Source organism: Pan paniscus, chromosome 16 (genome assembly GCF_029289425.2).
Source record: "Pan paniscus chromosome 16, NHGRI_mPanPan1-v2.0_pri, whole genome shotgun sequence".
NCBI classification, from domain to species: Eukaryota; Metazoa; Chordata; class Mammalia; order Primates; family Hominidae; genus Pan; species Pan paniscus.
The window spans coordinates 58,679,713-58,700,877 of record NC_073265.2 but is presented as its reverse complement, the minus strand read 5'-3'; the positions used below and the strand labels follow the sequence as shown (position 1 = coordinate 58,700,877).

The following is a 21,165-nucleotide window of genomic DNA, read 5'->3' as shown; positions in this document are numbered from 1 at the left end:
TTATGTGCTTGGTTCTTCAGAAGGTATGTAAACATTTCTCTTAAATGAAATAATTTTTTTTAAAAAAGAGAGAAACAGACAGACCAATGAGTGGACAAATGATACAACACCAAATCATACCATTTCCAACTGGACCTCGAGGCTGGTTTCTGTATCTCCTCCCAGGCGTTAAACCACATATTGCCTTGTCTACAGGTCTTGCTACTTCAACTTCTTGAGTCACTTCCGCAAATCTCATGACTTGCTAAAACACAAAACAAATGGAGTTTAAAAAAAAATAAGGATATCCAAGTCCCAGAAATTACTAAATGAAGCAAAGATTGCTTATTTTTATTTATTTGAGACAGTCTGTCACCAGGCTGGAGTGCAGTGGCATGAACACGACTCACTGCAGCTTCGACCTCCCAGGTGGGCCCAATTGATCGTCCCACCTCAGCTTCCCAACATGTTGGGATTATAAGCATAAGCCACCACACCAAGCCTAGTTTACTTCTACAATCAATGGTTCTCTATCCATTTTTAAAATATTCAAAATGTCATTCTGCTCATCCAAATAACTGTTTTCCCGACAAAAACTCAAGACTTTATAGGACAAATACATTAAAATTACCAAGTTTTCTTCATAATCTTCAGCCTTGGGGTTCACACACACGATCATCCGCACTTTTCCTTCCCCATCAAAGTAGTTCTTGAACAGATGGGTTAACTTTGAATCTCGATATGGAACCATCTACAAAGACATTCATATCCAAATGTGTTACGCAAAAAAAATGCACACAAATGAAACTATACAAAACAACAGAGAAGGCTGCTGCTTACCTTGTTAGTTCCATACATTTGGTTCTCTCTTAGGACATCCATACATGTTCTTAGCGTCATTAGTGACTGATTAATATTACCTGACAGAAAAAAATACATAGACGCCATTTCAGAACAACAGTATAGTAGCTAAAGTGTGTTCTGTTTGCCTATAAAATCTCAACTTCAAACAACTACTAGATAGAAATTATAAATAACAAATTTTTGTGGCTCAATATAAAGAGCTGTCTATGCATGGTCCAGGCTCTCTTTCAATAGCAGTATTTCTGGGAAGGTTAAACAGCCATCCTTCAGGGATTCTACCAACAGGATTTTCCACAAAATGCAACATTACAGTTAATGACTATAAGGTTTCTTCCAAATCCTAAATTCTCTGAAGGAATATCTTATATAGAGATGTTTAATATCCTCATATTAAAATATATTCTCTAGGCAATTGACAGGAATCATGGCGACCCCCAGGCCACTGTCCCGCTTCTGGGGGTGGGGGAAGAATATCGTCTGTGTGGGGAGGAACTATGGGGACCACACCAGGGAGATGCCAACGCGGTGTTGAGCGAGTCTGTGCTGTTCCTGAAGCTGTCCACGGCCTACACACCTGAGGGCTCGCCCATCCTCATGCCCGCGTACAGCTGCAACCTGCACCACGAGCTGGAGCTGGGCATGGTGATGGGCAAGCATGGCCGCGCAGCTATGGACTACATGAGCAGCTATGCCCTGTGCCTGGACATTACTGCCAGGGACGTGAAGGATGAGTGCAAGAAGAAGGGGCTGCCTTGGACTCTGGCCAAGAGCTTTATGGCCTCCTGCCCAGTCAGCGCGTTCGTGCCCAAGGAGAAGATCCCTGATCCTCCCAATCTGAGGCTCTGGCTCAAGGTCAACGGCGAACTCAAGACAGGAGGGTGAGACATCCTCCATGACTTTTTCCATCCCCTACATCATCAACTATGTTTCTAAGATCATGACCTTGGAAGAAGGAGATGTTATCTTGACCAGGACAACAAAGGGAGTTGAACCAGTTAAAGAAAACGATGAGATCCAGGCTGGCATACACGGCGTGGTCAGTGTGAGATTGAAGGTGGAAAGGCCAGAATATTGAGTCATCTCTTAACAAGTTTCAGGGAGAAGGGAGAAAGACAAAAGCAAGCAATGGCTATTAAATGTCGCAATCCTTTAATAAGAAACCAATTATTTAAAAAAATGATTAGATTGCTGTGGCTCAACTCAAAGAAGATGGATTCTTCAAGAAAACATGAACTAGAAGGGATGGGCCAGAAATTTAAAAAGCCAAAGTAAAGTACTTCTGGTGCTTCGGAAAAATTTTATCAAACCAAATGTTCTAGAGTTTTCTTTCATAAAACTGGATTGGAGAAGACTTTTCAGTGGGTTATCTCTAGGATGATCAGTCGTTCAAGACTTAAAAACTGCAGGGAAAACTGAAAGTTATGTTCCAGATCAGTGTTTCCCAAATTTCCTTGGATTTGGTCATCATCAGGAAGCATTTGTAAAAATAAAAATTTCCAAACTACTGTGGCCCATCCCAGAGCCACTAAATCAATTTGATGGGATTAATCTCCAGCGAAGCTGTGTTTACAGAGTACTCCAAATGATTCTTATCAGGGAAATGTGGAAAAACACTGCGTACATCATCAATTAATTTAAATTTTTGCTTAATAAGTGAACAATTAATGAAGATTTCACCTGTTTACTTAGGGTGTCTACCCTGACCCATCGATTCTGAGTTCAGGAGATGATTTTGAAATTATTGTTTTCCAAATAAGTGTGCTGCTACCTTTTATGTGGCTAAAAAATAAAAATAATAAAATAAAATAAAAAATAAATAAATAAAATATATTCTCTAAGGCAGCAGATCCCCAGACTTTCTGGCATCAGGGACCAGTTTCATGGAAGACAATTTTTACACAGATGCGTTGAGGCTTGAGGGGTGTGGTTTGGGATGAAATCATTCCAGCTCAGATAATCAGGCATTAGATTCTCATAAGAAGCATGCAAGAGTCTGAAGCTCTTGCTGCATCTAGAGGGGCTCTCCTGTTGTTTCTAACAGTCAAGTGTCTTCAGAATCAGCTAACTCTGTCCCCTCTACATCTCAGCAAGGATTTCTTAGGTGGCATACTTGTTACTTCTGACCACTCTTATTTGGATTTCTGAGCCAAGGCAAGTCTAACAGTCTAATCAAGCTTTCAAGAATGCAGCTCTCATCTGATTAGACCCCATAAGAATGAGTTCATTTTGAAACCTTGATTGAAGTCAGCTAACTCGATTATGCTTTCGCCCTTGGCCTCCTTGGAGGATCTTGGATACAACTCCCAAAATACAGAACTCATCTGTACCTCTGTAATATTCCATGATTCATGATTTATGTTCCTTGACCCAAACTCCTAATGTTCTTTCTTCTTCCACTGTGCTCTCAGGAACTCATGTTATTAACAGATTTCCCTGCATCTTCAAATCTCTCACAAAATAATCCATTGATAGCTTTCCCTAGTGGTCAGGCGTTCTTAACCTGAGGTCTATATTGTCCGGGGGAACATTATGGGGTGTCTGCATACTTAGATGGAAAATAAATTACATTATTTATTTTTTACCAAACCAACTGGAATTCACTAGTTCCTTCAATTATGAATGCAGGCCAAAAACCACAGCATTAGTAGTACCTGTAATTGGTATCAATACAAATCACAGATATTTTTATAGCATGTTACAGTTTGTTGCTCATCAAGATATTTATGTTCATCATTACACTGCATTTATTTAATCAGACCTGCTGCTGTGTCTTTAAGGTATTAATAAAGAAGCACATAATTACTGTATGACAAACTTAAGAATACTATTAAAACACATTTCAATGCAATTGGTTTCCTCTGTAATCCTCTCTGTGTTATACCTTCAGAAATATTATACCAGGAAGGGTCCATAGGCTTCACCCTACATCCATGGCACACAGCCCTGCAACCTAACCATTTATCTCTTGCTGAAGCCCTGTAGCCTTTTGGAGTAAAAAAAAAAAAAGCTACTTGTTTTCTAAAGGCTGACATTCTACAAGTATGGTAAACAGAGGGAGAGGCTAGCAACATTTTCCTAGTTCCTCCTTATTGCCTTGAAATATTCCTCCTACATGCCAGTCCCTGGTTTATTTCGGTGTCCATGAGAACAACAATCATTCTCATATGCTGTAGTCACAGGGTCCCAATGTCCCAACTCCAGTAAATCTTTATCTCTATTCCATTACAGCTGACAGCCCAAACCCTATCCCTCAGAAGTGTACCACTTCTAAAAACCTGGAACCTCTGCCATATGCCCCAACTACAATCTCCTTTTCTACTCTCACTCCCTAACTCTATATTAACACTAACAGTCCTTTCTAGCTTTTCCCCAAAGCATCCAAAACTTCAAGTTTTTACTTTCTTCCCAAACCAGCTCTTGTCCCATCAAAGTTAATCCTTCCTCTTGGATCTAGATTCAGATTTTCCTGCCTCTTCCGGGATCTTGCTCCGCCAATAATCACCACTTTATTATGAACACCTAGTAGGTAAGCTGCACTGGGTAGACATTGACAGACAGCACACACACAGTCCACTCTCATGAAATTCAAATGATTCAGACAAATTGCAAGAGTCCTTTGGGCCAGGGTAGAGGCAGCTCTAAAGGCCCCATTTCTCACCACTGGACTTAAACATCATCTCTTCAGCATATGAATAAACTCAAGTCTTTACTATCTTCTAATGTACATATATAATGTGTGTATTTTTTCATCATTTCATAATCCCTCAAATCCCTTTTAGCTATCACCCTTCTCTGTCCATCCCAAGCTAATAATCAAGGGCTTGCTGTTCCTCAAGCTTCTGCTCTCAGCTTGTTCCTCTCCATTCGCTATGAATTATCTTATCTCACCCAATTGCTTCAATCATTTCTTTTTTTTTTTTTGAGACGGAGTCTCGCTCTGTCGCCCAGGCTGGAGTGCAATGGCGCGATCTCGGCTCACTGCAAGCTCTGCTTCACGGGTTCACGCCATTCTCCTGCCTCAGGCTCCCGAGTAGCTGGGACTACAGGCGCCCACCACCACGCCCAGCTAATTTTTTTGTATTTTTAGTAGAGATGGGGTTTCACCCTGTTAGCCAGGATGGTCTCGATCCCCTGACCTCGTGATCCGCCCGCCTTGGCCTCCCAAAGTGCTGGGATTACAGGCGTGAGCCACTGCATCCAGCCAATCATTTCTCTATTGGCAAAGCCTAAACCTATAAACCTCAAGTCAAAATCTCTCTCCTTCCAAATCCATGTACCTCTGCATCCAATTACAAGGCACTTTCACTTGCATAAATTGAACATTTCAAATACAACTCATTACCTGCCTATACCTGCTCCTAAAACTGCTTCTCCTCAATCAAACACCTCCTTATTCTCCACATCCTAACTAGCTCTCAGTGTTGTCTGACCTTTGCCTCCAGGTCACACAATTGCTTACCTGAATTGGGGCAAAAGGCTCCTAACTGCTCTTTCATATATTTAGGCTCGCTCCTGGTAAATTATTTCTCTACACTGGCAAAATGATCTTTCTAAAAGACTAATCCTTCTTTAAGGGGAGGCTGTATGACATAGTATAAAGACACAAGCTATGAGAGTCCAACCAACCTGGCTCCAGCCTTGAGAAAATTAACCTTCCCAAACCTATTTCCTCATCTGAAAAATGGGTGTGATACAATCCTACCTATCTAGTGTGTGGATACTATGATACACACTAGACCCTTAATAGTTGGCAGCTAACATTATTCCTTCAAGATAAAATTCAAACTTCTTGATATGACAGACAGGGGTCTTCATGACCTTGCCTTGCTCTCCTGCCTCAGTTCTCATAGTTCACCAACTTACATCCTCTACTTCAGCTACTTTGACTCTGCCATAGTATCTCAGGACCAAGCAACTGCCTCCTGGGACAGGAACGTTGCCTTTAATCCTATCCTTCTTCATACAGCTCACTCCTACTCAATTTTTCACCTTCCCACTCCCAGATTGGTTTAGGCAGCCCTACCCTGCACTCCCATCATACTCTACTCAAACAATCTAGTTTATCTACTGATCTCCTCTATTAGGATGGGCTCGCTCCAGCAGAGAGAATTAATGGGAATTAATTTGTGTTTAATTCCTGGCACATAGTAGGTACTCAATACATGTTTATTAACATAAAACACAACATGCAAGGTGACAGAAAACCCAATTACACTGATTGATCACACTGCATACATCTATCAAAATATAACATATACCCAAAAAGTATGTACAACTATGATATATTAATTTTTAAAAAACTACAAAAAGGTAACAGGACATAACATGCATGAATTTTAAAAAACACATATACAGATTGGCTATATATATATTTAAAGCCTTCAATTGGCTTGTGTTCAGAATTTTCTCATCTCTAGAAGCCAATTTTTACCACTAATAAGTATTGAAATAACATTTCAAGGACCCAATTCTGACCTACAACACTAAAAATAGAGTCCTTTTTTGTTGTTGTTGTTGTTGTTTTTGAGACAGGTTCTCTGTTGCCCAGGCTGGAGTACAGTGGTGAGATCAGGGATCGCTGCAGTCTTGACCTCCAGGGCTCAAGCAATTCTCCCACCTCAGCCTCCAAGTAGCTTGGAACTATAGACGTACCACGCCCAGCTAATTTTTTGTATTTTTTGTAGAGATGGGGTTTCATCATGTTGCCAAGGCTGGTCTTGAACTCCTGGGCTCAAGTGATCCACATGCCTTGGCCTCCCAAATTGCCAGGATTACAGGTGTGAGCCACCGCACCCAGACTACTTGAATACAACTTTCCTCATTCTTAAAGAAATCAGTGTATTGTAATAGATTGATACCAAACCAGCCTAACTATAAACTTAGCCTCTAAATTATCTAATGGAGGACAATTGTGCTTAAACCACCCATCGAGGCCGGTTACAGTGGCTCATTCCTGTAATCCCAAGACTTTGGGGCGGCCAAGGTGAGAGATTACTAGAGCCCAGGAATTTGAGACCAGCCTGGGCAACATAAGGAGACCCCACCTCTACAAAAAATTTTTTAAAATTAGACAGGTATGGTGGTGCATACCTGTAGTCCCATCTACTCAGAAGGCTACAATGGGAGAATCAATTGAGCCCAGGAGTTTGAGGCTGCAATGAGCCATGATCACACCACTGCATTCCATCCTGGGTAACAGAGTAAGACCGTCTCAATAAAATAAAAATTAAAAAACAAAGAACCACCCATTGATAAGTAGATAATAAACTGGCATTGCAAGTTTCTGAAAGTTGTAGCAATAAATAAATACCATGCTTTACTCACCAGCTTCACGTAATCTGTTCCCTTCTGCTCTGGTCCGGTTAGTTCTTTCACTTCCAGCAAGATCTACCAAGGACAACTGACTTATAGTGATTTGTTCTTTTTCCTAAAAAGATCACAAAGCCAATAACTTAAAATGGGTTATAACTGGTTTACAATGTTCTTTAAATAGATTCATATCAACAAGCTAAGTCTTAATGAACATTTGCACAGTACAAAATGCACAGGACAGGCAAAGGATACCTATTTTAGGGGAGAGTTTGCTAAAAGAGTATGATAAATATACTCATGACATTAATGATTACTTGTCAATTGGCTGGTCTTCCTTCTGCATCAGACAGTGAGCCCCCTGAGAGCAGGGACTCTGTCTTTTACTACCTTATCACCAGCATGCTGCACAGTGCCTACCACTGAGTAGGAACTCAGCAGATATTTGCTGAATAAGAGTCTAGAACAGGATTATCCTAAATTCTTCTATAATCAGATATTTAATAATCTTATAATTTCATAATGCTATAAATAATTCTTTTTTTTTTTTTTTTTTTTTTTGGGAGACAGAGTCTCGCTCTACCTCCCGGCTGGATTGCAGTGGCGCCATCTCTGCTCACTACAACCTCCCCCTCCTGGGTTCAAGCGGTTCTCTTGCCTCAGCCTTCCGAGTAACTGGGATTACAGGCGTGTGCCACCATGCCCAGCTCATTTTTTTTGTATTTTTGGTAGAGACAGGGTTTCACCATGTGGACCAGGCTGGTCTCGAACTCCTGACCTCAGTTGATCCGCCCGCCTTAGCCTCCCAAAGTGCTTGGGATTACAGGGGTGAGCCACCACGCCCAGCAGATAATTCTTATAAAAAGAAGTGAAAGTCAAGTGGTACCGAACTAATGCTGTAATATTAGATGTGATTCAATGGAAATCAGGTGCATATGGAAGGCTGACTTATAACCATTTTTTTTTTTTTTAGACAGAGTCTCACTCTGTCGCCAGGCTGGAGTGCAGTGGCGCGATCTTGGCTTACTACAACCTCCACCTCCCTGGTTCAAACAATTCTCCTGCCTCAGTCCCGAGTAGCTGGGACTACAGGCATGCGCCACTATGCCCTGCTAATTTTTGTATTTTTAGTAGAGACGGGGTTTCGCCATGTTGGCCCGGATGGTCTCAATCTCCTGACCTCATGATCCACCCGTCTTGGCCTCCCAAAGTGCTGGGATTACAGGCGTGAGTCACCGCGCCTGGCCCTTATAACTATTTTCTAGCTAACGGTTATTGAGTGCTGACTATAAGCTAAGCACTGGACTAAGAACTTTACACGCATTACCTCCTTTAATTCTCACAACCTTATAAGGAGGTTTTATTATAGCTAGTCGGTAAATAAATAGAAATGAGCATTCAAATCCTGGAGGTCTTCAATACCACTCCTGCCACTTATAAACCTTCATAATGCCGCAATTTCATGATACAGTTTGAATAAAATTACACTTTAATGGATTACAGTTATTAGATTATGTATACTCAGACTCAAATGCTGTTACTAATTGACACAAGCCTTGTACTGTGGCAGGCCAGGCAGTAAATAGTGATCTGCATATGGGGGACCCTACTAGCCTATCGACCAAGAGATGAACAACTTATAACACTAGCCACTTCCTAAACTATACCTACCCTGAAAAATGAATTACTGACATTTTAAAACCACTAACTGAATTTCCACTTACAGAATGAGTCGCCAGAGAGAAAAAATCACAGTCTTATTTTATCACTTCTACCAAAGGGATTTTTAAAGATTTGCAAACTTTTTTCACAGCAAAATTCAGGCTCTAAGATTCGATATCCAGCTTCCCAAAACTATAATAATGGGGAAAAAAAAGTTTTCATGTCATCGCCTACATACAGAGTCATCCCTTGGTGTCCTCAAGGGATTAGTTGTAGGATCTCCTATGGATACTAAATTTCACAGATACCAAATTCCACGGATGCTCAAATCTCGTGTATAAAATGGTGTAGTATTTTCATATGACCTATGCACATCCTCCCATACACTTTTTAAAATTCTATTTATTTTTTTTATTTTTTAGCCTTATTTTATTTTTTTGCAAAGACAAGAGTCTTGTTTTGTTGTCCAGGCTGGTCTCAAACTCCTGGCCTCAAGTGATCCTCCTGCCTTGGCCTCCCAAAGCACTGGGATTACAGGCATGAGCCACGCACGCACCCAGCCCTCCTGTATATTTTAAATCATATTTAGAGTACTTATAATATCTAATACAATGTAAATACTATGTAACAAGTTGTTATACTGTATTGTTTAAGGAATAATGACCAAAAAAAGTCTGTACATGGTCAGCACAAATGCAGCATTTTATTTTCGAATATTTTCAATCCACAGTTGGTTGAATCTATAGATGTAGAACTCACAGATACAGAGAACCAACTGTATATTTATTCTAGAGCAATCTTCATTGCAATAAAACCTCTCTAATTTAACTTTTTTTTTCGAGACAGGGTCTCACTCTGTCACCCAGGCTGGACTACAGTGGCGCGATCTCAGTTCACTGTACCTCTGCCTCCCAGGTTCAAGCGATCCTCCTGCCTCAGCCACACAAGTAGCTGGGATTACAGGAGTGGTGCATCACCATGCCTGGCTGATTTTTCCAATTTTACTAGAGACGGGTTTTTGCCATGTTGGCTGGATTACTCTAATTCCAAGTTAGAACCAGAAAAACTCCACATACTACAACTTTACCTGTAAGACATTGTCTCCATCTGCATCCAAGGGAGCCTGAACTAATTTAATGTTGAACACGCTGTGGGAACGGCTGGACTCACGATTCAAATGGGTATTAGCAATACGTCTCTTTTTCTGGCCTAGGACAACAGAGAAATCATTTGTCAAACCTGAACTCAGTCATTTCATTATACATGCTTTCTAATAAGTCAAAAAAAATTGCCATCAAACTTAGTAGCAACTCTAGGTGATATTCATCATTCTGTATTTTTCTAGTTCTAGGTGTTTCTAACCTCTCCAGAAAACTTCAAAAGCCTCCTCAGTAGATTTCACTTCAACTTCTGTACATCCTGCAACATACATGTTATGGTTCTTATCTTCACGAAGCAATTTAGATTGTGGAGGTCTATGGGAAAGAAAAAAAAGATTAGTCTCCTAAATTATGAGATGCTGGTATCTTCATTTAAGACTAGGACTAAAACGCCAAGTGACATGACATGTTATTCTTCTAATGAAAATTATATATATTTTATAATATATATATAATGTATAATACTCCAGAGAAATATTAAACTTAGATAAGATTGTAAAGCTAAATAGTCAAGATTAGTTACGTAACAAGATAACAGAAACCAATTTTGTTTTAAAAGCTTTGCTCTAATTTGCTCTAAGAAAGCACATGAAACAATACACTAAACAATTTAGAGACCAAAGGAGTATTACAGCAACATCACATGCACAGGTTAAGCATCAAAATCTAGTATTTTCCTAATTTGAAAAGACTAGCAGATAGAACCAGTTCTGACCTCCTCAGCAACAGCAGAAAACAAATTCAGAAAGAGTTTGGTATATACCAGGAGTGGCAATCCTTTCAAAGTGGCTTATGAAGTTTTAGTCTGTATGACAAGATGAAAGTTGGGTATGAGAGCTACCTGTTTGGTCTTAAGTCTTGTGAATGGTGAGGGTAGAGACATTTACCAGCCACCATCACTGATAGTCAATAGCAGATTTTTCAGGAAGCAAGGAGGGCTTAGAGACAGCAGCCAGCCCAGTGACAATGGAAAATAACCTACATGTAAACAAGCCACAGAATGCCAACCATAGTATAACTGCACCCTTCTCCTTAAGAACAGAGCCAACACCAACACATACACAAAATCTGTGTTCCTCACGGGTGTGCTGCAACTGTTCCACCTACCAAAGGAATAAGGTAGAAGTTACTGTTTCTACAGCAGCCATCTCACACCAACATGTTCAGTCCAGACTATGTGACAATCACAATGAGTCATATCTTAAAAACCCTCCACTTGTAATAGTTTTTCATTGTATTAAAAGTACTAAAAGTTAACTAGCTTAAAAAAGCAGGTCTAACACCAACCTAACAAATTAAATCTGAATTCAGGGCCAAACAAGCACCCTTGTATGTTCATTTAAGGAGTTAACCAGAAAGGTTACAAAGCACACAAGGTACTTTTGTCAATCTTCTTTTGTATAACTAAATAAAGCCAAGATATGATCCTTTGAAAATAATCTCATTTAGAACAAACCAAACAAAAAGTTGGCACATGGGCATACATGAAAATGGGTATACTCAAGATTAGAGTCAAGACAGTTGACACTTTAAAACAAATGGGAAAGTAATTAGTTTGATATAAGAAGTGATTGTCAGGCCAGGCATGGTGGCTCACACTTGTAATCCCAGCACTTTGGGAGGCCAAGGTGGGAGGACTGCTTGAGGCCAGGAGTTCGAGACCACCCTAGGCAACCTAGTGAGACCCCTATCACTCCTATCTCTACAAGAAATTAGAAAATTAGCCAGGCATGGTGGCTTGTGCTTGTAGTTCCAGCTACTTAGGAGGCTAAGGCGGGAGGATCACCTGAACCCAGGAGGTTGGCTGCAGTGAGCTGACATGGCAGAGCAAGACCCTGTCTCAAAAAAAAAATAAAAAGTAACTGTCTCACAAGGTTTTAACTCTTCCATGTATTGCTCCACAACCTAACCCAAGTATTTTTACTATTACCAACATTCCAAGGGTAAATATAGATAGGTCACTCCAGAAATAAGTCCCTTTGTAAAGTTCTCACTTGAAGAAATGTTAAACAGAGCCAAAGAGTCTTCCTTGGCATAAACTCTTAGTATTAAGAGTGTTAATATTTTTACATTTAGCTTACTTAGCCATATTGTAATTGTTTTCCCAATAAACGTGATGAAAATTCAAGGACTCTGGTGAAGATAACTGTATCAAAATGTGACTCACTAAGAACCACAGAAACGCTTGTATCAAGTATGGCCTCAACCAGAGTCCATAAATTCTTCATGTAATTAAAAGTGGATATACTGGTATGTATTCTCAGTCTAATGATTTTCTAAATCCAGCTGTTTCTCCAATAATGTTCCCTTAGATATACAAAGTTAAATATAAGCCACAGGTCTTCGTATTATTTATGTCCTGAGAGGCCCTAATAAAGACAGCATTAAAGACAAGCCTTTAGCTGAAAAACAAAACCATCAACTCAGGAACAAGATACTAATATTAAACATAAGATCCCAGGGTCAACTCTGGCACAAATGCAGATTTATCATTTGTGATGCCAAGTGGTAACCAGTCTTACGTCTCAGAAAGGCAAGACCCAAGGAAATCTAGGAACTAGTATTTCAACTCTGATGGAATTACAGTGCAGATATCATACCATATTAATGAATGATAGAAGATATGTAAGTATTACTTGTATAGATAACAGCTTTAGGCTCCAGTCTGTAGAAATCACCAAGACACGGGTGGTTAAAGAGCCTACAAAACTCCTTTTACTGTTTCAGGTTCTTGAAACGTTCTTAATTATATAATTAAGATCCTTCTCAAAACATAGCCCAGGGCCCAGAGTTTTCAAAAGTAATCTCCAAGATGAATATTTGGGTCCCTCTTCTCCTTAGATGCTTTAACCCACTAGTTCCCTAATACAGGTACATATCTAGTTAATAATAAACATACTCAAACACAAAACCACGTGATATACAAATTATATCATTTCATTCTGAAAACAAATGCAAGCATTATTCTCATTCATAACTGAAGAAACTAAAACTCCTTGAGGCAAAGTAACTTCCCCAACATTAATAGCTAAGAAGGGGCTCTCTTTATTACTTACTTGGGTTTTATGGGATCAAACGGCACCTCTTCCAATAGATCATATATGTAATTATTATATATTTCAATATAAGAGACAAATACACCATAGACACTATCTTCATCAACCTCTTCTGCTTTGCAGAATTCTTGTACAGTTATCATATCTGCAAACTCTGGATCTACTTGTCGTCTAAAAAAAAAAAAGTTCAATTGCATACGTTATAAGTCCATTTTAAAAGTAAATGATCCCAGCCGGGCATGGTGGCTCACAGCTATAATCCCAGCACTTTGGGAGGCCGAGGCAGGCGGATCACCTGAGATCAGGAACTCAAGACCAGCCTGGCCAACATGGTGAAACCCCGTCTCTACTAAAAATACAAATTAGCCGGGCATGGTGGTGTGTGCCTGTAATCCCAGCTACTAGCGGGGCTGAGGCAGGAGGATCGTTTGAACCTGGAAGGCAGAGGTTGCAGTGAGCCGAGATCATGCCACTGCACTCCACCCTGGGCAGCAGAGTGAGATTCTGTCTCAAAAAAAAAAAAAAAAAAAGTAAATGATCCCAAGGGGAAACTAACAGATACAATAAATATCTGCAATTACAAGCAGAAATGCACAAAGCAGCTTTATTCATACTCATGGTTTGCCAACAGTATTCCCACGTCCTCCCGAACACACGACAATGGCTTTTATACCCTCTCCCCATCCAGAGTGGCACCCTCTTAAAACAGTGATTGAAACAAAATGTGCTCAAAGCCAAAGAGAAAACATCTGAGCAAAGAACTTAAGAACATTCCTTAACTTTAATCTCACAAAAGTCAACTTCTCTATTTAATGTTCACCATTCCTCATGTCTGGGCAAACCACAGGAAAGAATCCTGTGCCCCTAGGCCAGTGCTGCAGACAAATATAATTACTTACTTGCTAGAAGAGGTCTTTGGATTGGGCATAGCTTCTCTTTTCTGACGTTCTAATAAGGCATCAACCTCACACTGTATATCCATACTATTCCTATCATTAGATTTGAAAACCTGAAGTGGGGGCAAAAAAAAAAAAAAAAAAAAAATCACACCACGTTTTTTAGAATTTAACTTAAATAGTAAGAAATATGTTTAAAAACTAAGGAACAGTTAAGGTTTCAAAATGAATCCAGTGCTTTGGTTCTTCTTTACTACTACTGTATCCATAGGTGTCTTAGTCCAGTAAGATAGTCACAACACAAAAGAATCATACTTACATATCGTTTAGCTTGAAATGACCCTATACTGTTAAAGATCATGTCCAAACAACGAGGAAGCAGCCCTCCTTCCCCTGGAGAACCAGTCATTGTGTGAGTTTTTCCACTTCCCGTCACACCATATGTAAAAAGAAGACCTACAGTGTAGCAAGTCACAATGAGTTATATCTTAGAAGTTCTCCACTTAGAGTATTTCTTCACTGCATTAGAAAACACTAACAATTAGCCAGCTCAAAAAAGGCAAGTTTAGCACCACCCTAACAAATTAAATATGGATTCAACACCAAACATAAATCGAATATATAAATATCAAAAAAGTTTTATCAGAAGAGGAGAAAAAGGAAAATCTAACAAAACTCCAAGAGTCATATCATACCATTTTTGCCATGAATGAGGTCATTGACCAAGGGATTAGCCACAACATCAAAGAGTTCCTTCTGGGTGGTGTGAGTGCCAAATACTTGTTTAAATGAATACTGAGTCTGTGGAGAGAGAAAAAATGCACTAAATAGAATTCCACTATTATCTAGGCTAAAAATACATCTCCTTAAACTTAAGGTGTTTATGACATTTAAGATCTAAGCATGCAAAGAAAAAATATAAATGGTCTTTTTACAGTTGGAACCCTTAGTTATTTAGTTACTAAAAAGTCATGACATACCTATATTATACCAATTATAAACTGGTAAACGTTTTTAGTCACAACTACTAAAGAAAATGTAGAAAACTCTTTTTTTTTGAGACAGAGTTTTGCTCTTGTTGCCCAGGCTGGAGTGCAATGACACAATCTCGGCTCACTGCAACCTCTGCCTCCTGGGTTCAAGCGATTCCCCTGCCTCAGCCTCCCAAGTAGCTGGAATTACAGGCACGTGCCACCACACCCGGCTAATTTTTATATTTTTAGTAGAGACGGGTTTCACCACGTTAGGCTGGTGTCAAACTCCTGATCTTAGGTGATCCACCCACCTCAGCCTTCCAAAGTGCTGGGATTACAGGCGTGAGCCACCACACCCGGCCAAAAATGTAGAAAAGTCTTAAGTCTACTAATGCTTCTAATCTAAGGCTGATTTTGTTTTAATTAAGTGACAGAGATCAAAAGGTATTGTAACGATTCATAGTCACAGATTTGTGGAAATCTACAAGCATCATGTCATACACAACTTTACTGTTTCCTAGGTTTTCTTTATAAAGGTGTCATTTAAAATAGCAAAGCATGGGCATAGTGGCTCACACTTATAATCCCAGCACTTTGGAAGGCTGAGGCAGGAGGATCACTTGAGGCCATGAGTTAAGAGACCAGCCTGGGCAAGCTCATCTAATAAAAAATTTTAAAAGTAAAAACAACAAAAAAACCCCACCAAAAAACAGTGAGCTGTGGTCACACCATTGCACGCCAGCCTGGGCAACAGAGTGAGACCCTGTCTCAAAAAAGAAAAAGAAAAAAGACATATAAAATAAAATGGCATAGCAGCATAATACCACGTTTTGATGTACTATAGTTTAAAACCAGAAGTAAACTGTAAATATTATCTCATCTCTGAGTTCTTACATGAAATACATTTTAAATAAATTGTGACCTTTAAGAAAGCAAGAATACTTCAATTATCAAGGCTCTCTAAATACAATTAATAAAATATCCTGTAAAAAACAGCTTTAGAGTTCAAAAAGAACAAAGAATCTTGGAACTGAAAGGATACACATAGGCTAATACTGAGAAGATAGATGACCTCACAGTCCTCATGAATGACTCCCTCCTTTCAAGGTAAAGAAAACTGAGGCCCGAAGGTGAAACTTCTCTGAGCCCATGGAGTTAATTAGTATCAAAGCCATCATCAGTGCAATGTTTTTGTTTTCTTCTTTTTTTTTTTTGAAACAGAGTCTCACTCTGTCACCCAGGCTGGAGTGCAGTGGTAGGATCCCGGCTCACTGCAACCTCTGCCTCCTGGGTTCAAGCAATACTCCTGCCTCAGCCTCCCGAGTAGCTGTGATTACAGGCGCATGCCTCCACGCTGGGTAATTTTTGTATTTTTAGTAGTGATGGGGTTTCGCCATGTTGGCCAAGCTAGTCTCGAACTCCTGATCTCAAGTAATCCCTCTGCCTCGGCCTCCCAAAGTGCTGGGATTACACATGTAAACCATCATGCCAGGCAGCAATGCTCTTTTCATTATACAATGTTGCCTTCTGTCAGAAAGCAGTGACTATTTTTAATCCCCATCAAACCTTTTTATACCTACTCGATACCTACTCGATACCTATATTTATACATACTTGAAATTTACTTAAAGAAGTAAAACTCAGTAAATCAGTGTTTAACTACATTATATCCTTAAAGACCTGCTCCTCCAAAAAACCCTCCCAGACCATTCATTCTTGCTGAAGCCATATTTACTATTTGATGAACAGAACATATAAGGTACATATTCCCTGGAAGTTTACATTATGGTAGAGGAAAGACAATAAACAAGTAAACAAATAGATTGTGGTTAAGTAATGTAAAGGAGGCATACAGAGTACAGACCAGGGGAGAGGGGTTGTGGGGTGCTGTTTCTGATTGGGTAGTCTATACAACCCGAGGAGGTGATATTTAAGCTGAAACCCAACGATGACCCATGCTAAGACCCAGAAAAAGAGAAGTCCAGGTTAAGGCAACAGCTAACAGCCAGGATTCTGCCTTATCCAAGAAACTCAAAGGATTGGATGAATACTAAAAGATGAATGAAGGTGGAGAGACAGATGGGAGACGGATGAAGCAGGATTTTGTCTGTTCAAAGATTTTATTCTTTGAAAGGTTTTGAACAGGAAAATGAGATTTTATGTTTTAAAAGATCACTCTGTCTGCTCTGTAGAAATGGATTAGAGAAGATTCCAAGTGGAGGCAGTTGGGCTTTGGAAGTCTTGTCAATGATACCCAAAGCACACTCAGCAAACCAATGCCAGTCTGAGATTGGTTACCAGACTACTTAAATGTTTAGAAAGTTGTTTTTTGTTTGTTTGTTTCTTTGTTTGTTTGTTTTTTGAGATGGAGTTTCACTCTTGTTGCCCAAGCTGGAGTGCAATGGCGCGATCTCGGCTCACTGCAACCTCCGCCTCCTGGGTTCAAGTGATTCTCCTGTCTCAGGCTACTGAGTAGCTGGGATTACAGGCACACGTCATCATGCCCGGCTAATTTTTGTATTTTTAGTAGAGACAGGGTTTCATCATATTGGTCAGGCTGGTCTTGAACTCCTGACCTCAGGTGATCCACCCACCTTGGCCTCCCAAAGTGCTGAGACTGCAGGCATGAGCCACCATCTGGCACTGCTCAATTATCAGTATTTCAGCATGTATTCAATAGGCTCATCTCTATGAAGAGATTATGAACTAGTTCCCTATTGTCTAACTCACACGGGCAGTTCCATCTAGCACAAGTTGTACAAAAGTCTCAGCTGTGACGCATTAAAAATAAAAAAGCTACTCCTTCATTACAGTAGCTCTGGTCTCAGTGATTAATAATGGGGCTCAGACTAGGGTGGTGGCAGTGGAGATGGAAATGAAAGGACAGTTTCAAGACACATGTTGGAATATAACTGATAGGAGCTACTAACGAACTAGTTATAAGGAGAGGCAAGTAAAAGGTAGGTACCAGGTTTCTGGCTTGAGCAACTGGACACATGATAGTGCCGTTCCTTGAGAAGAAAACAAGGGAGGAAGTATTTAGAGAGGGAATAAGAAAAATCAAGAACTCCTTTTTGGGCATGTAAAATTTGAGATGCACATGTGACATCCAAGCAGAGATATCAAGTAAGTGGTTGAATGTTGAGAGCCAGAGAAAAGGTTTCAGCTGGAGATACAAGGAGAGCTGGAGGGGGAGACAGGAGAGTGCTGCTGACGAACAGGTTAAAATGAGGATGAAGAGGTATACATCAAATTTAGCAGCAAAGAGGCCACTGGTAGTCTTCTGAAGAGCAATTTCACAGGAATAGTAGGCACAAAAGAGTGAGTGACAGCTAGAAGTAGAAATGGTAGCCTGAATTAATCCTACTGCATTCCCACGGTCCCCTCATCTTTAGCACATCTAACTTTCTGTCTTATTTATATGAGAATTATTTGTTTACCATATATCTTAAGTTATAAACTTTCTAAAGGCAAGGAGTATGTCATGCTCATTTTTTTAAATCTCCTTCCACCCTCCAACTATTAGCTTAGCACATTTGCTAAACAATATTTTTGAGCTGCCTCAAAACTTTACTAAAAATAAAAACACTGCATAGGAGGTTGATGCAAGTAAACAATGTCTATTATTAAATGTTATTTTCATTTCCACACATCAAGTTGTATATATAAAACTGCCTAGCACAATCATGTATCATTCCACATTAAATCATCCCTAACACGTGCTCTAAGAAACAATAATACTCAGTGTAAGAAATTATCTGCTAAAAGCAATCCTCTAACTCCAGCATACCAAAGGTATGTCTGTGCATCCCAGAAGTCAAAAACACTTTAGATACAGTGGTTATAATGAAGTAAATAAGTCTTTTGAAAATGTGGGCTCACAAATGAACTTTGTTACATCTAAAAATGTAAAAGTCATTCAGGAAACAACATACTGAGTAAAAACAACTTGGTCCAAATCAGAATTACCTCCTTATAGTCTCCATTTCGGTTGAGTCTGTAGCCCTCAGGAGTATGAAGCTGAACAGTTGTATTATTGATCACTTCTATGCAACACTCTTGATCAGGAAAGCCCAGTGGGCGCACCCTACAGTATACCTGAAGAAATAGGAAGGTGCTTTAAGAAGAAAGTTTGACCTTTCACCTGATTTTTCACTTAAGCTTCTCATTCATTCATTCATTCATTCAACATTCGGTCTCTCAATTTAAGAGCTCTGTATCTCCAAGGGCTATGAAAATTAAAATCTGCTACTTGAGATTGACAAATACAAGTATGTATTAGATATGAGAATACTTTAAATACACACAAAATTAAAATAAATTTTAATAAAAATCAAATTGCAGTGTATTCACTATTATATTGTACACAAATAAGTTATACTACTACTAATATCTCTAAAAGTCAACAACATATCACACAATGAGATTTTTAAAACTGTCAGAATTTCTTGGAAATGGATGTCAATTTAAAAACTTGTCAGCTTAACCCAACATTTAATATACAAAGACATTTTTATTTATTTATTTAGAGACAGAGTTTCTCTCTTGTCACCCAGGCTGGAGTGCAATGGCATGATCTCAGCTCACTGCAACCTCCTGGGTTCAAGCAATTCTCCTGCCTCAGCCTCCCGAGTAGCTGGGATTATAGGCACCCACCACCACACCCAGGTAATTTTTGTATTTTTAGTAGAGACAGGGTTTCGCCATGTTGGCCAGGCTGGTCTCGAACTCCTGACCTCAGGTGATCCACCCGCCTCAGCCTCCCAAAGTGCTGGGATTACAGATGTGAGCCACCGCACCCGGGCCTACAGAGACATTTTTGAAAGCAGGGGAGGGGGCTTGAGGAAAACTCATTCAGCTGTGTGCAAAGCACCCGGTTCCCTTAACTCAGAGCCAGGGACCCACTCCAGTGGCAGCGAGGGATAGATTTAAAATACCTCAGAGCAAAGAACCCTTTTTGTTTGCCATTTGTTGTTTTGTTTTAAAATTCTTATTCTTTTTGCCTGCTTCATTTTTTCTTCATAATTTAACTGAATTAAACTTGGTCCCAAGAAGTTTGGAACTCTCCTCATGCCATCAGTTACTGTATGGCATGAACTCAGTTCATATTCTCTGGGATGAATATGAACCCAGTAGGAGATTTTTAATTATCTAACTCTCCAAATTATAATTACAGAAGGTATGCAGTTGACAACCAAAGACTTCATTTTACTGGACTAATTTAATTAATCTTATAGAGAAAATTTCACAGCTAGAACTAGTTTTACACAATGTAGTACATCCATTTAACTAAATGTTCTTTGATTATACTTCCACATGTCTTCTTCTTTCCCTTCCAAGCATACACATAAGACAGAAAGGACTGAAGAGATAAGTTTCTTAAACACACACACATAAATTCACAGGGATACCTTACCCCAACTGGGTCTTTAAGGTTCGTTTGGGACCCTTTTTTCACGGTAGGTTTCCGGGGTGTCTTAGCTCTCCTGGTCATAGATTAAAAAATAATAATAACTTTTTTTTCAGTTCAACACGAATACAAAAGCCTCACCTAAAACTTATACAATCTTTCTAGGTTATCTGTAAATTATCCCTTAGCAGTTGCAAAACACTGCATCCCAAATAACATTAATAATCATAGTAGCAGAGTGTTTGTGGCATGCGTAATCCAAAAGTAATTAAAATTTGCTTTAGAATACATTTTTGGTACCAAAGCTACCTACTTATTCTCTGATTAGTTCTATACTTAAAATGGATTGCATATTTTCTTGAGCAACAATTTAACAGAGGCACTACAAATTATAACTGCCCACACTTTACAGACTGACAAGCGATTAACTTCAATACACTATAAAAATGCACATGGAGGAAACCATTCTTTCGTCAAGATTTATGCCTGTACTTTCAAGGAACAACCAGTCATTGAATGCTCAAAACATTACTCTTTGTCTCCAAACAAAATCTGGTCCCAAACTGCCAATTTCTTGGTTTCTTAAGTAGGGGCAATCAAAAAGTTATTTTGATTGATTTCACCATTTCTCTAGCATCTCATCTTTTTCCCTTCACATTTATCTATAGGCTAGATATACATTTAACACATTAAAATTAAGTAAGATTATTGGCTTCGACTGTAGTTTAAAAATATTTTTCCAAACATATTCTCAGATGAAACACAAGCAAATTCGTGTTATTCAGTGCAAAATACTTTGTGGTGGGCTTAAGTTAAACTCAACGTATATTTCTTATATATAATTTTTTTCATCTA

At 39.3% G+C, this 21,165-nt stretch overlaps 1 protein-coding gene and 1 pseudogene across 9 annotated transcripts in view; one reads left to right on the top strand and one right to left on the bottom strand.

Annotated features, from left to right (window-relative positions):
• Nucleotides 1–21,165, bottom strand: part of KIF23 (kinesin family member 23) — a 34,211-nt gene that overhangs the window by 12,076 nt on the left and 970 nt on the right. For 5 of the 9 annotated variants that reach the window (XM_008971869.5, XM_055098870.3, XM_055098872.3 and 2 more), the window contains exons 2-14: nucleotides 20,317–20,386; nucleotides 18,870–18,998; nucleotides 14,622–14,727; nucleotides 14,246–14,382; nucleotides 13,930–14,039; nucleotides 13,031–13,201; nucleotides 11,036–11,077; nucleotides 10,177–10,289; nucleotides 9,902–10,023; nucleotides 7,168–7,270; nucleotides 820–899; nucleotides 611–730; nucleotides 121–244 (exon numbers count right to left, since the gene is read on the bottom strand). In XM_008971869.5, the coding sequence (XP_008970117.3) occupies nucleotides 121–244; nucleotides 611–730; nucleotides 820–899; nucleotides 7,168–7,270; nucleotides 9,902–10,023; nucleotides 10,177–10,289; nucleotides 11,036–11,077; nucleotides 13,031–13,201; nucleotides 13,930–14,039; nucleotides 14,246–14,382; nucleotides 14,622–14,727; nucleotides 18,870–18,998; nucleotides 20,317–20,386 (1,427 nt within the window). The remainder of the gene's footprint in view (nucleotides 1–120; nucleotides 245–610; nucleotides 731–819; nucleotides 900–7,167; nucleotides 7,271–9,901; nucleotides 10,024–10,176; nucleotides 10,290–11,035; nucleotides 11,078–13,030; nucleotides 13,202–13,929; nucleotides 14,040–14,245; nucleotides 14,383–14,621; nucleotides 14,728–18,869; nucleotides 18,999–20,316; nucleotides 20,387–21,165) is intronic. The other 4 variants (XM_003818533.6, XM_055098873.3, XM_055098871.3 and 1 more) reach the window with 1 other exon arrangement.
• LOC100976687 (acylpyruvase FAHD1, mitochondrial-like) lies at nucleotides 1,268–1,918 on the top strand (annotated as a pseudogene).